This window comes from Labeo rohita, chromosome 21 (genome assembly GCF_022985175.1).
Source record: "Labeo rohita strain BAU-BD-2019 chromosome 21, IGBB_LRoh.1.0, whole genome shotgun sequence".
Taxonomy (NCBI): Eukaryota; Metazoa; Chordata; class Actinopteri; order Cypriniformes; family Cyprinidae; genus Labeo; species Labeo rohita.
In genome coordinates, this window is record NC_066889.1 from 27927689 (window position 1) to 27947574 (window position 19886).

General features: G+C 35.2%; 2 protein-coding genes across 6 annotated transcripts in view; both read left to right on the forward strand.

The window, feature by feature from the left end:
* The first annotated feature begins 1594 nt into the window (after positions 1-1594).
* LOC127152088 (phospholipase A2 inhibitor and Ly6/PLAUR domain-containing protein-like) lies at positions 1595-4388 on the forward strand. Its single transcript, XM_051092509.1, has 6 exons — positions 1595-2057; positions 2147-2254; positions 3173-3250; positions 3419-3562; positions 3879-3995; positions 4144-4388. Exons 1-6 carry the CDS (start codon positions 2009-2011, stop codon positions 4338-4340), a joined length of 693 nt encoding a protein of 230 aa, XP_050948466.1. The 5' UTR covers positions 1595-2008; the 3' UTR covers positions 4341-4388.
* A 2242-nt stretch (positions 4389-6630) lies between these two features.
* cdk5rap2 (CDK5 regulatory subunit associated protein 2) overlaps positions 6631-19886 on the forward strand; it is a 42684-nt gene continuing 29428 nt past the window's right edge. For 4 of the 5 annotated variants that reach the window (XM_051092477.1, XM_051092482.1, XM_051092478.1 and 1 more), the window contains exons 1-13: positions 6631-6845; positions 10807-10865; positions 11361-11425; positions 12457-12567; positions 13139-13215; positions 13822-13936; positions 14020-14201; positions 14868-15006; positions 15314-15367; positions 17618-17752; positions 18193-18312; positions 18658-18750; positions 18874-19092. In XM_051092477.1, the coding sequence (XP_050948434.1) occupies positions 6793-6845; positions 10807-10865; positions 11361-11425; positions 12457-12567; positions 13139-13215; positions 13822-13936; positions 14020-14201; positions 14868-15006; positions 15314-15367; positions 17618-17752; positions 18193-18312; positions 18658-18750; positions 18874-19092 (1422 nt within the window). In that variant the 5' untranslated portion in view covers positions 6631-6792. Of the gene's footprint in view, positions 6846-7884; positions 8021-10806; positions 10866-11360; positions 11426-12456; positions 12568-13138; positions 13216-13821; positions 13937-14019; positions 14202-14867; positions 15007-15313; positions 15368-17617; positions 17753-18192; positions 18313-18657; positions 18751-18873; positions 19093-19886 lie in introns of those variants that run through there. The other variant, XM_051092479.1, reaches the window with a different exon arrangement.

The window sequence follows — 19886 nt, forward strand, 5'->3', positions numbered from 1 at the left end:
CACATGGGCCTATAACACCTCTATGCCATGGTATATAAAATTACTACATGGTTTAGGTATTTGTATGAAGAACAAATGCACAATGGATTAATCACAAAATACTGTAATTATATTCCATTACTCCTTTAATACGTCTACATTAATAATACAATACAATTCGATATATCCCACATTTTTGCCGCAATACCATGATGTAGTTAGTGTTAGTAGTTAGTAAAATAAATCCATGGTGTTTCCCCTGTTTGTTAGCGCTGTTTCATCTGTTTAAAAACAGAAACATTGTGTTCTTCACCGAATTCAAGCGCTTCATTCTGGATCTTACAGCACCTGTTTAGTGCTTGCAAGTAAACGGGTTATTAGGGGTACATTGGGAATTTGACAATGTGAAGAAAAAAGTTTTCCTTTTTCCCCAAAACCCAACTGTGACCTTACATAAAACCTTTAAACCAAAGCCAAACACCTTGTAAGCCAAACTTAGGGTTACCTGGTTTTGGGATTTTTTTAAAAAAAAAGCAGATGTTACATATATTTCGCTCAACTATGTTATCGACAAGATACATATTTCTTAATAGCTTGGAAAAATACCTAGAATCAGTAACCTGATTGACCTGATTTTGTATCCACTCACCACAATAAAAAAAGTTAATCATTAATACTTTTTGAAAAAAAATATATTTAGAGGCATAATCTCTATTTTCACAAAAATTAAGCATATAGCATTAGTTCTGGCAGGTGAATGAGTCGAACTCGCATCAGCTGACTCTCAGCTGACCACATCTATCTATAGGAATACAACACCTATCATGGCATTCCTATATGAGCTCTATTCAGTATTATTCAGCAGCTTTTTCTCTTTCTCAGGAGCAAAACACCCTTCTCCATCCCCAGCTCCTCCTTTTGCAACAGTCAGGACTTTGCTTCTGATATTCCTCATAGAAGTAGTTAAAGGAGAAATCCACTTCCAAGTGGAGATTCACGTATAATGTACTCACCCCCTTGTCATCCAAGATGTTCATGTCTTTCTTTCTTCAGTCGTAAAGAAATTATGTTTTTTGAGAAAAACATTTTAGCATTTTTCTCTATATATTGAACTGATATGGTGCCCTGATTTTGAACTTCCAAAATGCAGTTTAAATGCGGCTTCAAACGATCCCAAGCGCTGTTGTAAACGATCCCGGCCGAGGAAGAAGGGTCTTATCTAGCGAAACGATAGGTTATTTTCATAAAAATAATACATTTTCTATACTTTTTAATGTCAAACGCTCATCTTGTCTCGCTCTGCTTGAACTGTTTTTTGTTCATGACAGTTAGGGTATGTTGAAAAACTCCCATCTCATGTTCTCCTTCAACTTCGAAATCATCCTATATTGCTGTTTTACCTTTTTTGTTAAGGGTGTTTGATCTTCTTTGCATGTTCACTTTGCAAAGACTGTGTCGGTACTTCTGCAGCGATGTTGGATGATTTTGAAATGATTTTTAAAGTTGAGGGAGAAAATACGATTGGAGTTTTTTGATGTGCCCTAACTGTCTTGAACCAGAATACACAGAGTTCAAGCAGAACAAGACAAGAGGAGCGTTTGAGATTAAAAAGTATTTAAATTGTTTTTTAAAAAAATGAAAATAACCAGTCGTTTCACTAGATAAGACCTTTCTTCCTTTTATGTAATGCTTTTATATACATTTATGCATTTGCAGACACTTTTATCCAAGGAACACAGACTGACATTTTTGCAGCATTGTGAGGGAACAACAAGAGTCCATTTTTACTGACCTCAGAGTCCGTTTCCTTTTCCACGTTCATTCTATGGAAAACATTCTGCTGAAAAATCAGCCAGGCCCACCAAGCTGTCTTCCACTGGCGAAGTGTGCTGGTTTGATGTTTTAGAGAATTTTTGGTTGAGCATCAGTGTCTTGTTTTTGATGTGGCAAATGGTGTGCAAAACCCTCCCATTCAAAGCACATAAAAGGCCAATGATACATTGTCTGTTCATTCTTGTTCCGTATCAAGATGCATCTGCAAGCCTCTGTTGTTCTTCTTCTGATTCTTCTCACTGGAGGTACAGTAAATAGACAGATTATTGAATATATTTTGTGATGTAAATATGGATGTCACTAAATGTCTCTCTTCATCTTTTTGCCATTTAAGGATTCTCTCTGAACTGTAATAACTGTCGAAAAGGAGAAACTTGTAAAAAATCAACATGTTCTAATCAACAATCCAAGTGTGCAAGTTCAAAAATAGTAGAATACAGTGGTAAGAGTATATTGAAGTGCATATATTCTGTTATAAATGTTATAATATTCTGTCAGGTGTTTGTTGACCTCATATTTGATATGCCATAAATGCCACTAACTTCCCTATAGTTTTTTTTGTCTTTATCTTTTTTCAAATGTCATTTTTGTTTTTTTCTAATCAGGTTTAACCTGGTTTCCTGAAGTATTTTATAGAATGTAGGTAGTTGATGCATAAGACTGAAGGTTTTTTTTTCTAACAGGAAGATTTTATAACAAAAACAAGAGTTTGAAATGTGTCTTAAGCATGTACTGTAACTGGTCAGCATTTATTTTTCTTTTCTTTAGTAAATATAATGGTGTTATGCTGATGTAGATTTTCTAAGCACATTGCTTAAAACTTTTCGATGTGCTTCACATTTAAATTGTTTCATTTGTGATAACGCGTGCTTATTGAGGAATGTGTAAAAGAATGGCTGCTAACCAACAGAGGTTGAACCAGTAAAATATGAATAATTTATATTGTAGTATTATATTTAGATTTACATTGTAGTTAATATACTTAAAGCATGTTTATTTATTTATTTATTTTTTTGTATAGGCTAATAACCCATATTCCAGTTCAGCAATAAGCTGTCCTATGCCTCATATATCGATGGTTTAATTAAACTTGTAAGGTCCTAAAAGCAAATATTATACAAATGTCTCCTCTGGACATCACTTTCAGCCACTACTGTATTTTATCAATTATGAGGTCATAAAAGGTTATTTAGAATAATTGTAAAATTATATATGAATGTTATTTTAAAAATTTGAACAAGTTATGTCAAACCTGTCAACCCAAATTAATCTTTCTTTTTAATTATAATATTGTAATGTATTATTATTATTATTTATTTAATTTATTATTATTTTATTTAATTTTTTTTTTTTACGGTAGGACAATATAGAAAACTGACAGAGCAAAGGATTGGAAACTCAACTCGCCTGAAGCCCAACCAAGCTATGTGTGAATTAGGTATAGTACTACTTCATTTTTATTCACATCTTCGTGTTTATTCACATCTCACAACAGTGAAAAAAAAATCCCGTTTTATACCGTTATGATGACATTACAGAAGTATAAGTGTAATGATTTATATATATTGTAAAGCTGCTGATTCATTAATCCCTCTTTTTTATTTAGTTGGCACAAAGGTGGGATTCAACTCTACAAGCTGTGCTATGGCACATGAATGTGAAAACTGGTCTATCAGCACAGGCTGCTGGAGAAAAGAATATTCTGCCCTGTGCTGCGATACGAACAATTGCAATAATCGAGTTGCCCCAGGTATTGTCCCTTACTTTTATACTGATTTAGTGATTATATCCATTTGATGTGACCAAATGAGTGCCATATCCAAGTGAGTGGCCAGGGTCCAAAGTATATGATTTTGATAATGATGCTAAACATAATTTGTGTAAAACAAACAAACAAAAATGTATTATTTATACGTTTAAAAAAAGAATTCAAGATTTTTGGAATTGGCAGTTTTGTGTGTTTTGCAGTGCGCTTTTATAGAAATATAAAGTCTGAGTGTGATGTTATATTTTACTTAAAACAGACAAATAAAGATAATTTTTATTTATTTGTTTGTTTTTTGCAGATTTTAATACATATTCTCATAGGTCCAATGGAAAGAGATGTTACACCTGTGATTCCAAGGACTGTTTGAAAATAATGAATTGTTGGGGGAATGAAGACTACTGCTTTTCTTCAAATAGTAAGAATTAAGCAGATTTTAGTTTTTAGATAGATTCTTGTATTGTTTCAATCATAAAAAATAAGTCTTATTTGTAATTCTCTGAATACAGTGTAATATATATGCTTATATTACTAATACATATCACATATGTCTTTCTTTTTAACAGAAACTCTTTCACATCAGTCAGTGGCTAAGAAAGGATGTGCATCTAAATCTGCCTGTGAACGGGAGCTTGAGCGCATTGCTGGACCTTATGGGAACGTCACATGTTGTGAGGGGAACCTGTGTAACGGTGCTCAGAGCGTCACTCAGAGCTTCCTGTTCCTCTGCTGTTCTGTGCTGTCCTTCATCCTGCTGCACTAAATCCAGCATCTCTGCAGCTCTGATCCCCGCATCAGCTGCGTTTTAATAAACTACTGTGCATCATAAATAAAGTGTGTATTGTCTGAAATTATTTGATTAAAGTCATGATGTACGAACCTCAAAAATAGCTTCATTTAAGCATGGGAATACACTAAATGTGCAAGTATTCTGAAAAACTTGTGAAGTTTGTAAAAACTCAAGTGCTGTGAACATTTTAGATGCTAAGAAATACTATAATTCAAGTGCAGGTTGTTTTTCTGACTATTTTGTGATAACTGAAGACTAATAGAAGTAATAGAAGTAATAGAAGAAGACTATTTCATAAAACAGAAGCAGAGATGACAGACTTTTGGACCCAATAACACGCAAAAATAAAGGTCCTTCATTGGCATTGTGGTTTTTTTTAGAACCTTTAATATCCGTAAATCTTTTAAGATTCTTAATAGAGGAATAAAGCTTCTTTAGATTATCAAAATATTTTTCACACTATGAAAAAATTGTTCTTTTGAGAACGCACCATAGGTTATTTGAGGAACCCAGAATGTTTTTTCTATGGCTGCAAAAATCTCTTTTGGATCCTTTATTTGTAACAGTGTGTATTCAAATAGTAAAAAAATACATGTACAACAAAATATTGCATAATTATAAGGTCAACAATCGAACATCAGTTTCAAACGTCTTCCAGAAGCTATGTATTGCTAACGTTTCTCGTGTTATTGCATCCTCAAGAAGAATCACTTGTCCTCATTTGTAGGTGTATCTGATATTTAAAAGTTTAATTAAGTGTACATTCATGTGTACATTCAAGACATTTAGCATACACTATTAGCCAGAGAAATGTAGGCTACAAACATAAAACCCACATAACCGTTGACATATGTCTCACGGCAGGAAATCCAGACCACAAATATATGCACATTTTCCTTTTAATACGCAGGTTTTTGTTTTTCAGTGGTTGGGACTTTCCATTGACCACGGGTTTTTCAGTGTTGGGCATGAAATTAAAACCTCACTCGGTTAGTTCTCAAAAGTTTTAAAACCCTACCCATCTCTTTAGATATAAGTTATGGCTGTTGAAGAATTTTTTTTTTAAATTGTTTAACATTTGTACTTGTACTTCTTGTCGTTTTTCTATAATATAACATTTAGTTTTTAACAAGAAACACATTTGCTATTAAAAACTAATATGATTCTGTATTTATAGTGTCTCGTGCCACCAGAGGGCAATTTGCAAATAAGACTTTTACTTTTTTTTTTTTTTTTTTGCAAATACTAAAATAAACCAGAATAACAATTTAATACAACACTGGATGGCAGTATAAATAATGAAATAATACAGGAAAACAATAAAGGTATATATATATATATACAAAAAACAAAAAACAAAAAATAATAATAATATATATAATTAATATAATTAGTATAATATTTTGCCAATAAATACATTTCCTATATATTCCTTAAATTAGAAAACAATAAATGTGTGATATTCACATAATTTTTAAATCTCCATTAAAAAGGGGTTACTATTAAACTCACTCATAAATGCAACCCTGGACCACAAGGCCAGTCATAAGTAACATGGGTATAATTGTAGCAAAATTATGGGTCAAAATGATAGATTTTTCTTTTAAGGCCAAAAATCATTAGGATATTAAGTAAAGATCATGTTCCAAGAAGATATTTTATAATTTTTCTACCTTTAATATATCAAGACATAACTTTGATTAGTAATATGCATTGCTAAGAACTTCTTTTGGACAACTTTAAAGGCGATTTTCTCAATATTTTGATTTTTTTTTTTTTTTTTATTCTCCTATCCTAACAACCATACATTTCAGAATCGTATTAATTTATTCTACTAAATGCAATTATTTTTATTATTATTATCATTATTATTATTATTATTAAAATCAAATTCAACATTCGATATTATTCACAGTATTTCAAATGTCATTTTTGACTTACTGTTTGGGAGGAATACAAATTGTAAATCCATTCACTTGCTTTGCTTACAGACACCCACAATTGACTTGACAGCCAATAGGAGTGAAGCAGAGGCGGGCTAATCCAACCTATCCGTCCAATCATCTTGCACACCTCAGTAACGCATCGCCACGAAACCTTTTTAATATTCACAAAATAATCCCTCACCATTAGAAAGCTACCAGGCAATAGCAGAAGAAATAATTAATATTTATACGACTCCCCGTAGGATTCAACACTACCTAATAAATATTCATAAGCTAAGCCTTCGGGAACTTCGAGAACCGCCCAACTTTGCGCGTGCTCGTATGGTGATGTCACGGATTTTAAAATGGCGGTTCCAACGTCTGCTTTGAAATTACATTCATAATCTACCGCTCACGGTTCAAAAATAATAAAACGGACATCATGTTTTGAGGGAAATATCGTTTACGGATAAAACAAAACACAATTATTTTGATCCAGAATGGATTCCGTGGTCGGAGAGGATCAAACGCTGCCGTTTGACATCAATCTGAGGTGAAGCGCTTTATTTTTTAATTTCTGTCAGAGTCTGTCAGGTAGCGTTAGCATGTTAGCCTGAGGGGAGAAAACATGTAAAATAAAGGCGAAAATAGTTCCAAATGTTTCTAATATGTTACTCAGCATTAGAATTTAAAATGTTTTTAACAGATAAAGTTATAGACATGAGCTAACGTTAGAATTACAGCACATTAAACTATTCTACGAAGTCCTAAGAAAATTGTTTTAGGTTTGTATAACTTCATTTAACATATATTACACGATTTATGTGGCGAATGTGATGCTTTCATTCCAGAAATTATGCATTTTATGCTTTTATTATTCACTTTGATCTGTCTGTCAGTTATGTGTGTTTTTGACAGCTGCCAAGATGAATTTCTGAATATCTGTTAGTTGGTTTGATTCAGTTTCAATTCATAAATGAATATTTGTCCAATATGTGCATATTTAAGAATGTTTTGCATTGATGTTTTGTTTATGTTGACTCTAAAAATCTGAATCTAGCTTTTGTGGTATTATTATAATGTTGATCATTTGTGTGAAGTTGAAGTTTGAATCTCAGCCTTCGTGTTAAAAACAAAACACACATGATCCTCTTAGTTAAAAATAGCCGAGACTCGATCTCTAAAGCATCTGGGCACACGAGGCTGTTTTTGACTTTGTTTACTACTTTCAGGAGTCATATAAATGTTTGATTTGTGAATTTGTGCATTATGCACAAGGTTCATTAAATGATTTTGTTGTCAACATTTTGTATGCATTAAATGCAGTGTATTAAATATACCTGTCTGGGTTAAACTGGATGTGTATTTGCATTGAACAAAGGTGCATGCATTAAATTAAGTGCAGACCAGATCAAATTTAACCAGACTTGAAGATTTAGTTGAATTATTTAGTTTAATAGAGCAATTCATTAATTGCACAAAAAGCATTTAACACATTGCATTCAGTTTCAGTTTCTAAAGTGGCATTTAGTTGTGTTGTTGAGCAATGCTGACAGACAGAGAGAGAGTCTCTAGCTGCTGTATGTGTTGATCATGCGCTGTCATAGCAGAAAACACATTACTTCCTTCCTGGAAACGGCACATAGCGGAATAGCGCTCCTGTTTATTTATTATCTGATGCACTGATCTCTGTATTTTAACTTTCTGTGGCATGAAGGACTGATGTAGGTAGGTTGTAACTCTGTTACACCTGTGCTGCTTGTGTATAGAGTTAGTGCTGTAGAGGAGCAGCTGTGTATTTGTAGTAGATCACTGCTTTGTTTCAGATCTCAGAGTTTGTCAAGTTCAGCAGGTCTGTAATGGGTAGGAGTTAAAGGATGGTCAAGTTAGAGATCGTCTGTGCAGTTCTGACAGTTGTCATTGTCATTGCAGTGTCACCTTTATGAAGCAGGTGGTGAGCCTGTGGGGAAACACAAGACGAAAGCTGATAGCAGTCAGCCGCTTGATTCTCTGACATCTGAGATGAGCTTTTAACCAATTTAAATACATTTCTGAGAGTAACTCGTATGTGAACCCATGAAACGGTTATATAATAGTTTGTGTGTGTCTTCCTGTGGCTAGCACAATGCTAACGGTGCAGGAAAACGTGAGAAGAGGAAGTTGTTTGGCTGTGATGTGTCAAAGGCGTTGTATCCGTTTGGCTCCATCCATTCTGCTCAGAATACTGTAGATTAAAATAAACAGATGAACAATGGTGTTGAGAGACACTGTTTACATTGTTGTTGTGCGAAGTTGCACCTGTTATTGTCCTTAACATGAATGTGGTTTCATAAATGCTGTATTTATATTATGGGAGTTGTTGTGAGTTGTTGTGTTTTTGTAAACACACATAGGATGTAGTGGTCATTTGAGAGTTTTGTTGGGCTTTTTTAGTGCCTGATGCTCATATGGACATATGGCTGATTTGAGAGGAAATAACTAGAGATTTAAACTAGAGATCAACCAGTACTTAGTAACAAATTCTTCAGTATCAGGTCTAAAAGTTAAAATTTAAAGTTGCGATTATTATTATTAAAATAGTTGCAGTAAGTCAGTCTAATGAGTAATGCACTATTATTGTTTAAAAATGCATATATTAAAGATAAGTTATTAAAAATAGTTTGTGTATATGGGTCAAGATTATTAAAGTTAACACTTAAGACTACTACCATAAAAAATATTTAAAAATTAATGTTAACTGAAGAAATATAAAATTATAATAATAATATGAAATAAAATAATATATTTAAAAAAAAAAAACTATTTATTTCAGCTAGTTGATTAGACAAAATTTGCCATTTCCGTTTAGTTTAACTTGATGTAATAAAGTAACTAAAATTTAAATAAAATTAATAAAAAATATGTAGACATAAAAATTACAAAACACAATGAAATTATTAAAACTAAGTAACAGTTAAATGTAAATTGAAAATATAAAATAAAAATAATATATATTAAAAAAAAGCTAATTTGAATAATAGTAATAACTATCTTGTTTATTTTAAAATAACACTGAAACTCAGTATCAGTATCTGTTTTAAACATGATAATACTTTTTTGTTTTTGTTTTTAAATAAAAAAGGTAACTGATAATTTGCAGCTAGTAGCTAGGTCAGCTAGGAAACATTTCTGATTTTTATTTAGTTTAATTTGATAAATGTAAACAAATACAATTAATAAAAAACTATATAAACAACTAAAACTAATAAAACTAAAATTAGAATGAATATTAAATAAAACCTAATTCAAAATATGGATAAAAGTGAGTTTTCCACTCTTATTAGCAACTAAAATAATAAACATTCAGTTTGTGATTTGTGGAATATATAACTTGATATAATAAAATAACTAAAACTGAAATAAAAATGTATTTAAAAATATGAATATACATAAAACAATGACAAAAACACAACAACATTACTAAAACTGAGTTAAATTAAAATTTTGAAATGTAAATGCAAGTAAAAGTATCTTTATTAATTTAAAATAAAAATGAAACTCATAACAATCATGTCGGTCAGTTTCTATTTTAAACATGATACAACATTTTTGTTTTCTTCTTGAAATAAAAAACGTTTTTAAAAAAATTTTATAGGTAGTTTAGCTAGGACACATCTGCTTTATATTTAGTTTAACTTGATACATTTAATAAAATAAAACTAATAAAATATATTTTAGATATATTTAAATATGATATGATTGAACTTAATAACAAACCAGATGTATGAATTAGAATTAATGAAATAATGATTTAAAGGTAATATTTTACACAAAGTATGTTAAATGTGTGAAAATGAATCGTATACATCATTCATTAGACAAGACTGTTTTTAGATTTTGGAAATGACATATTAATCAGCAAATGCCAATAATCTTTAATATAGGCTTATAAATTGGTCTGGTTGAGATATTGGATGTCTAATAAGAAATTAAATGCATTAGATGCTTAGACTTTCTGTTTGACAGCTGCTCGTTCTTATGTAAGTCCAGAGTGCTGAGTGTCCCAACGGGCTTGCCGTAGGTCTGGGTGACTGTCAGAAGAGCAAAGGGGATTGAACTTGTTAGGAAGCCAAGAGTTACAGCAAAAACACAACATAAACATGCTGTAATCTGTACATTCACATTAGTTTCTGACAGCCTGCTTACATCATGCTCTCGCTTGTAGCCAGCACTGCTCTTTAAAACGGTTATGAAAGCACACACACGCATTATTTGTGCTCCTGCCTTGAGGTTGGGTTATAAAAAGTGTCCACAGACGTATGCTTTGTCCATCCTCACAATGTTTGTGTGTGTTTCCATGAGTAGAGTAGAATAGACGCTGTAGTGTTAAGTGTAACCGCTGGATATTTGCACCTGCTTCATGGATGAACGCTGACAGTTTTGCGGTCGCAGTGTATTTGTCTTGCTGTTTTGCTTTTTTTAAATGTATTTAAACTTCTGTTTGGCTCTTTGTGTTGTGTGTGTTTATGTTGCAGTATTTCTAGGCTGCCAGAGTCTCTGAACAGTGGCAACTTCAGCATGGACGACATGACAGGTACAGACAGCCTCATGTCTTTTAATGTAATCCTTTGAGCTGAGAATTGCTAACTACTTCATGATGCTACGCCACGATGCATGACAAGATCAGATCGTATTCATTCACTCTAAAGCATTGATACTGAAAAATATGCATTTGACACAGTTTTACACACAATACACCGGATTCTGAGTATGTAGATCTGTGTGCACATTAGGACTATTTGTTGAGTTTTAGAGAGTGTTTATGCAAAAGAACAAGATGAAGAGACATTTATTTTGTTTTTCCCTCTAGCCTTTTACCTTAAAATCTGTAATAAAGCCACACAGTCTGACACTCTTGTTGTTTTTCTCTCTGAAGTCTGTCCTTACGTGCTGAACCACATGGTTTTAAACAGATTTTCATCAAAGCCTCAAAGGGTCAAATAAAAATAAGTGAGACAATGATCATTTCTGGAGTGAACAGAAGCGGGTTTGTTGTTCATTTGTTCGTCTGTTGTCTTGTCGTCCACAGCGCCTCTGTTTCCAGGGCAGAGGATGTCTCCAGCCAAAGCTCTGACCATGAAAGATTATGAAAATGTAAGTACAACTGTATCAAAATGTTTGCTTTTGTATGTTTTCTTATTAAGAGAGAAAGTCTTGGTGAATTTTGTACCTAGACAGCCCTTTTAGCCAGCTGTGCATGATGCCTAAATCCTGTCTTGGTAGGCAGATCACTAGGTTTTGATAGCCTGACGGCACCCATTCACTGCAGAGTACCCATTGGTGAGCGACAGATGCTAAATTGCTCCAAATCTGTTCATATTTTGAGTACTTTGTTTTAATGGATCAAATTGCAGCTATTTTGGATTCCTGGCAATCATGATTTTCTGGTATGGAGTATCTGCCTGTCCATTTAAGGAAAAGTGTTTATTTCTTTGTGCTAAGATAAAGATCTGTGTGCATTCCTGCGGCTGAGTGTGTGTGAATGAGAGAAAGTGTGTTTGTGTGCTACTGAAACACAGAGATCTTTCAAAGAAAGGTACAGCTGCCCATCACTGTGGTGTTTGTGGTCATTCCAGACTTTCTCGTTCCATTTCTATATCTTTCTATCCCTTCCCCCTCTTTCTGCCCCAGATGTTGAAGTGAAAAACGCTCAGAGTACAAAGACGCACAGTTCACTGCCCTGCCAGCATCTCTCTCGTACGCACACACTCATGCCAACCCTCATTACTGACCCACACACAGCCTGTTATAGTCGCTCTGTTTCTCTTTTTGCTCTCGTCTCCTCCCTCCCCGTCTTTCTTTCAGTTATTTGGAGAACAGCTTTGCTCATGTTTATTCATGAGTGAGTCTGAATATTGTGATAAGGAAGAACTGAATATTCAGAAACATTTCAGAATAAATCCATGTTCTGCCAAAATGAAGAACGTTTTCTCCAGTTCGTGAATGAATCGTTCAGTATGGTTTTGTGAGCTGGATCATTTATAAGATTTGACTCAAAAGAATCATGAATCTGAACTTTCATGAATGTCACAGGAAAACTATTTTATAACAATATAAAATCCAACGTGTTCCTTAAAATATTCTATTATATGTAAATAAAGAAAATTTATGTGCTTCCCCTGCAGCAAATCACAGCTCTGAAGAAGGAAAACTTCAACCTGAAGCTCAGGATTTATTTTCTGGAAGAACGTGTGCAGCAGAAATGTGACGACTCAACCGAGGACATTTACAAAACGGTGACTAACACACACAGTCACATACAGACATACAGTGCACACATATGTGACCCTGGACCACAAAACCAGTCTTAAGTAGCACGGATATATTTGTAGCAGTAACAAAAAATACATAGTATGGGTCATAAAGTAAAGATCATGTTCCATAAAGATATTTAGTAAATTTCCTACTGTAAATTTATCAAAACTTAATTTTTGATTAGTAATATGCATTGCTGAGAACTTCATTTGGACAACTTTAGAGGTGATTTTCTCAAGATTTTAATTTTTTTAATTTAATTTAATTAATTAATTTATTTATTTTTTGCACCCTCAGATTCCTGATATTCAAACAGTTGTATCTCGGCTAGATATTGTCTCATCCTATCAAACAATACATCAATGGAAAGTTTATTCAGCTTTCAGATATATAAATCTCAAAGAATTGACCATTATGACTGGTTTTGTGGTCCAGGGTCACATATGTGCACACATATGACATAGTTCATCCCTGCATATTAAAGCAAGCAGTTGTTTTGTGCTCTTTTATCTCAGTTTTTTGATTAAGTAACTTTTATGTCTCTGTTTGTAGAATATTGAGCTGAAAGTGGAGGTGGAGTCGATGAAACGAGATCTGGCTGAGAAACAGGAACTGCTTGTGTCCGCATCGTAAGTCCTGCCTACTTGATTACTTCCTGTTTTTACTAATTATTGGTACAACGTGATTGAGCATCAAGGGATAAATCCTGTTTCTTCCTTGTTGATCTTGATGCTTGTTTGTCGTAACAAGTGCTACATTTTACCTCTTGATTTTTGTTTTTTCTGTTTCTATGTGACCATTTTAAACTGTAGCTCCGCCCATAGTCACATTTGATTTGTCCAAAATTAAATTCCGTATAGCCATTAAACATTAAATTGTTCTGATTGGCTGTGATTTCATTACCAAGTGGCACTTTTCGCATTAAGTGGGACAGGAAAAAAAACTGTCACAGTTATAAAAAAATATCTTTTACTGATATGGCTTATAATACCAAAATGTTATGTTTTTGTTGACAGTAATGTGCTGTAAAACTAAAAAACCCAAATTCTCAAGCATTTTGGAAAATGTATAAGCTACAAATTTAATTCATTTTTTTCAGTGGTGCAAGTAACACTGAGTAATGAGTAATAACACCTAGTCATTTGTGCTTTCAGATTAAATATTTAGAATTGAGCACATGTAGAAGGTGTTGGATGTAAGAAACAGATCAAAATGATGTGTGTTTGTGTGTGTAGGAAAGCGTTAGAGAGTCTAGCCAGTCGAGGTGTTGATGATGGCAGAGAGAGGATGCAGAGAGAAATGGACTCGCTCAGAGAAGCTTTCAGCGTTCGCATTCAAGAACTTGAGGAGGTAAAACAAACCCCACAATGTTTGTAACAAATGATTGGATATGCGTCCTCTATGTTTAGTCATTGCTTTCGCTTTCTCTTCAGTCTCTGCAAGCTGCCCAAGAAGAACTTGAAAGCATGGCTACCATTGCTGAGCAGGAGAAGCTGAAGAATCTTGGATTGGAGAAAAGGCTGCAAGCTGCCAACCAAACAGGACCCTCAGCTGATTCTGGCTCCACCCCCGAAAGAGTCAGAGAGCTCCAGCAGGCCCTTCAAGAAAAGGAGAGGTGATTAAAGGAGACCTATAATGCCCCTTTTTACAATATGTAATATAAGTCTCAGGTGTCCCGAGAACGTATCTGTGAAGTTTCGGCTCAAAATGCCCCACAGGTCTGTTATTATATCATTTTAAGAATGCCCTTTTTTGTGTGAAAGCACAAACAGATGACATTTCACTGTTTTTGTGCTGATCTCTTTAAATATAAATGAGCTGCTGCTTCCCACCCCCTTTCTATAAATAGGGCTGTACCTTTACAGCTGGTATCTTAGATACTCTTGATTATCATGTCTATCGCGATGAAATCATTGTTTTAAACCATATTACATATCACTTCTCAAATACGGTTTTCTAACTGCACACATCCAAAACACACACAGACAGAAGGCGGCTGTCACACGGCACGTGAGTACTAAACTAAATTCTCTTTCATGTCTTATTGCGGTAATACTATAATAAGATCCCCTCACTATGTCACCGTGAAGTGAAATCTGAGCGGCTCGTTTTTTCACAAGCTTACGGAGAATGGCTTACCAAAACAAAGTTACTGAGTTGTTCTTTTTCACATTTTCTGGGTTGGTAGATGCACCAGGGACCTGAATATAGCACTTAAACAAGATTTTCATGACCTCAATTTACATTAAAAAAACGTATTAACATCTTATGGTTTCTACAGTGTTATTGAGCAGCTGCGGGTGTCACTCAAGAATCAGGAGGCTGTTGGAGAGCTTCGGAAGAATGACCCAAACCAGCCAATGGCAGAGCAAATGGCACAGCTAAACTCTCTTATTGGCCAAAAAGACAGTCAGTTACAGGTTGGTCTCTTAATCTTCTTTACGCAGCAGAGTTATATCTACTCTGTGCCGGCTCAAAATTACTAATGTAGCATAAAAGCCAGACTAAGTTATACCTGCTCTGGTTCGAGTATAAGAGTATACAATTGAAACTGCTGTGTAAATGCATTTATGGCATCTCATTACATAGTTTGTATAAAGACACATGTATTGCCTTTGCAGTATAAATTTGGCATTCATTTTGTAAAGCACAGCTGCTTTCATACAGGTTTGCGCTATCTGTAACACACATGCACAAACACTGAGTAATGATTTGTTTATGTTACAGGCTCTTAGGGAAGAACTAGGCCGTGGGAGAGAAAATGCAGAAAGAGACAAAGAGGTAAGCAGACAGCTGTTCACATTGTGTTAACACAATATTCCTCTCCGTGAGCACTTGTATAGAATAAAATTTGCTCGCAAGCAAGCCAGCATGATGATATCGGCCTGTGTGATTCATTGGGCGGCTGTTTCCTACAAGACAAATTATTGTAGAGGGAGAAAGTGGCTTGAAGCAATTGATTCATCCATGCCAATAGCATTCAGATTTAAATCTGTTCATTTAACAGCTTGGTCTCTGATGCAACGTAAATGAAATGATTGCTAAATATCCTATCTTGTAATTAAAAATGACAGTAAAGCTCAAAGAGTGTGAGAGCCCAGTCGAAGGGTAATGTGTTAAGCTGGATTAGTAGGTTGACAGCAGACTGTGACTGTTGCAAATGGAAATCGAACATTAAAAACAAAATATCTCAGGGTCCTGTGCTCAGTTTGGAAAAGTGTGTGCAATTGAATATAGATCATAAGTGTTTTTTATCCAGTTTAGTCATTGCTGGGTGATTGTTATGTGTTGTGACCAATTTTAAAAGAGTCCACTCTAAAATCTCTAATATTCTGGTCTATAGATATGGCTCAGATCCCTCATTCAGTACTAATCTGAGATTTTCAGGTGAACGCTGTAAATCTGATTGGTGAAAAGATGTGCAGTTTAGATGCTATTCATGTCTGTAGCACAAACATTGTGGCACTAGTTATGCATCAAAGACTAATACTTGGTGTTTGGGGGTTGTTTTGGATTATCAGAAACATACTGTTTCATGCATATGTTTAATACTAGCATGTAACATCCTCAAGCCACAGCAGGAGCATCAGTGGCCCAAATAAAACTCTTCACATCGGACGCCCGCTGAGCTGAGTGGATTACTTTTTGCATGTGTGTGTGTGTTAGCAGACGTTGTGCACATCACCCAAAGGATTTCCTGTGTGTGTTTGTGGATTAAAGGGTTTAAATCTGCGTGTGAGCAGAGCATAGTCAGTTCAGATTCAGTGCACAGCAAGACGGACAGAAAGACACCGAGGCAGATGGACAGCAAGATAGCATGCGTACAGATCGGAAAATTGTAGCGTCGGTCTGATGAACATGCGTGACCCATGCCGGGTCTGTGGTGTGTGCGTGCAAGGTGGTCAGTGTCGCTGGTTGTTCAGCGCATGTGGCCGTCTGAGGTTAGCGGTCGTCCTCTCACACGTGTTGGGCGTGGAATTGCAACGAGACGGCCGCAGCGAGTTTCTCTGTGGGAAATGTGTGTTTTTACTCGAGCGTGTTGTGCAATGCGATGTCGCCATTGGACAGCTGCAGGAAACGCATGCTGCTCAGCTACAGCGGATGCAGAATGAGAGAGATGGATTGAAAGCTCAAATCATAAACAAATACAGACAACATAACCCGACAAAAATTGGTGGAAGCGTACCTATTAAACAGGAAATTCAGATTGGAGCAAGCTTAAATACTCCAAAACAGCTGCAAAGCATTCGGCGACCTCAACTGGTTCAACCAAAACAGCACCAAACACGGATTTCCAGTATCCAGCACACCCTAGGAAGAAGTCCGACGGTTCTGTCTGTGAATTCAGGTGGTGATGGCCAACAAGAGAAGATAAAAGGTCGATTGAGGAGGTGTGTGAGCCTTGAGCCGCTTAGTAAAACGGGAACAGATCGCTCACGTTTGAAATTAAATTCTTCACATCAAAGTTCAAAAACCACTGGTGGGCCGGTAACCCGTCCTCGCTCTCTTAGTCGAGACTATTTGGATGTCGTAAATAAGAAGAGCGCTTTGATTTCAAGGTCAACTTCCCTCCAATCAGTGGCTCTGGAGCAGCACGACCACGCCTTCAACACTGCAACACCCCTCAGACAGACACGCCCACTGAGAAGCTCCACCCCCTCAATTGTAGAAACAACCTCGCTGGTGTTTGACATACTGCAGCTTTTGAAGAGTGTGCAAGGAGTGCGTCCAATCCCACGATGCAACAGTAGCAAGATTCCAGTATTAAAAAATCCATCTTATATACATGGAAACACCCACAGTGGTGTGTCTTCGAAATCAAAGCTAGAGAGAAGTCTGAGAGAAATGGAGGAGGATTTTAATGATGAATACACACCTCTAAAACAGGAGGTACACTGCTGATTCACTTGGTGTGAGATTTTAATGGCCCTTTGCATTCTTAAGTTATATCTGGAGCATTAGGGCAATGCTTAAGTGTTTTTTTTTTTGGTTTTTTTTGGAAGTGAATTAAAATGCTTTTGTTTGTTGCAGGTGTTTGTTGAAAGGCAGAATGAACTGAGCAGATTGGAGCAGAAAACCAGACAGCTGACTGAAGAACTGAGCGCAGCCAAAAACAGCAACCAGACGCTCAAACACACACTAGAAGAAACAGAGAGAGAAAAGAAGGTAAATGAATTATTCTGCACAAACAGAGCCGCTCTGCATATAAGCTGCGTATAAAACTACAAGCTAGTTATTGTAGTAAACTAAAACTGTAAAAATATTTTAGTTACTTGAAATTATATAACGTCTAACTGAAACAAAATATTAAAAAAAATCTTCTTCTTTTTCAGCTATTTGCCAGTGCAACATTTTCTTATTTTTAAAATTACTTAAAGTAAAACAGAAATAAATGAATAAGAACAAAACAAAAGAGACAAAAACATTAAACAGAATTACAAAAACTTTAACTAAAATTAAAATGAAAAAAAAGAAGAAAATATTTAAAGAGACTAATTTAAAAAAAAAGTTTTTTCAAAAAAATAGTATTAGTATGATCTGTAAACTAAAAGTTGTCATTAAATTAACAGCAAAGGATGTGTATTAAAGACCTCTGTGTGTATTAGGCTCTTTCTGATGAGCTGCAGGCGAGAGAGATCGAACTGGCTACGGAGAAGAAGAACTCTCTGAAACGAGACAAAACCATCCAGGGCCTTGGTCTGGTTCTCAAAGAGAAGGAGAAAGAGGTGTGACCCGGTCAAACATTAAAATTAATTTCTTTCTTTATTTTTTACTTTTTCCTGCGTTATTGGAATTATATAGATTTTTTTGAACAGGTGGTAATACGAACATAAATCTGAAGCAAATACTTTACAGCTGACTTTTTTTTTTTATTATTTATTTTTTTAAATTGAAATCTTTATTTTGTGAATATGGCATTTACTTGAATTTGATATCATAGTGTATTTGAAAACAATCTCGCATGATTTCATTCAGACCTGTGAACTACTGTAACTATTTTGCTTGTGACAAAAACTTAAAAAATGTGATTTTTACCTAAGGTTTTTTATGCTTTCTTTCTCTCTCTTCAGATTGAGGATCTATCTGGTGACCTTGATGAGAAGGATCAGGCTCTGGCTAAGGCTCGAGAGGCCCTTCATAAAGCCAAACTACAGAAATATCATGTATGTGTGATTGTAATGACCCTGGAGCTATTGTCATGCTACTTGGTTGCTCCTCATCTTTCATATAGTTGGTGGTTAAATAATTTGTGTAATGTGTGCATTATGTTCTTTCATCTGTTTCAGGGAGCTGAAGACCAGCAGTCTTTGCTCCTGGAGCAGCAGGCTGAATTGTCACGGCTCCAGGCAGAGGCTCACTCCTCGCTGCTGGAAGCCCAGAGGCTGCAGCGTGTGCTCGGCAGCAGAGATTCAGAACTGTCCCTTCTTCAGCAGGCCAAACTAGAACTGGAACAAGAGCTGGAGCAACTACAGCAACAGAAGAAGAAGGGAGACAAGACTATAAATGTGAGTAGCGCAGACACACATTGCAATTTTAAAAAGCAGTATTTAACTGAATATTTATTTCGAATGGCTTGGTTCAAATCAGGGTTTGTACAAGGTACTTGAAGTACTTGAATTTGACTTTTTAAAATGTAAGGCCTGGAAAACCCTTGAAAATAGCAATGTATCTGAGGTACGTGAAAAGTGCTTTAATTATTGAAAGAAGATTTATCTGTAAAGTTAATGTTTTTTTTATACATCTTTAATATCCTTTCACGTAAAATTCACGCAATTCAAAAAACAAAATACGCTTGTTTCAGTTAATAAAAATAGTAAAAAACAAAAAAATCAAGTTAGCCAGTAGTAGTACCGACAATGTCTTGTCGACATGGCTGAAGACTCGAAACGAGGAACAGATTAACTGAATCAATTGAGTGAGTCATTTACGCTGGAACCGCTCCAGTTGATTCAAACTTGTGACTTCGATCATTCATTTCAAGCGATTCAATAGCAAAAACCAGATCAATCATTGTTGAATTTCGACATTGCTTGTAACAGTTTGCATTTAGTGATGGGTCAAACTTAGTTTTTAGAAACTCCAAATCAGTTAAAACATTGCGGTGCAAAATGATTCACTAGTTTAGAGTGCTCCAGTTGGATCGCATAACGCGTTGACTCAGATCGGGATTTCAGATCGTGCTTCGCAAATCATTTGATTTAGATTAGGACTTCGGAGCGGGTTCATGAATCATTTGATTTAGATCGGAACTTTGGAGAGGGTTCATGAATCATTTGATTCAGATCGGAACTTCGGAGCG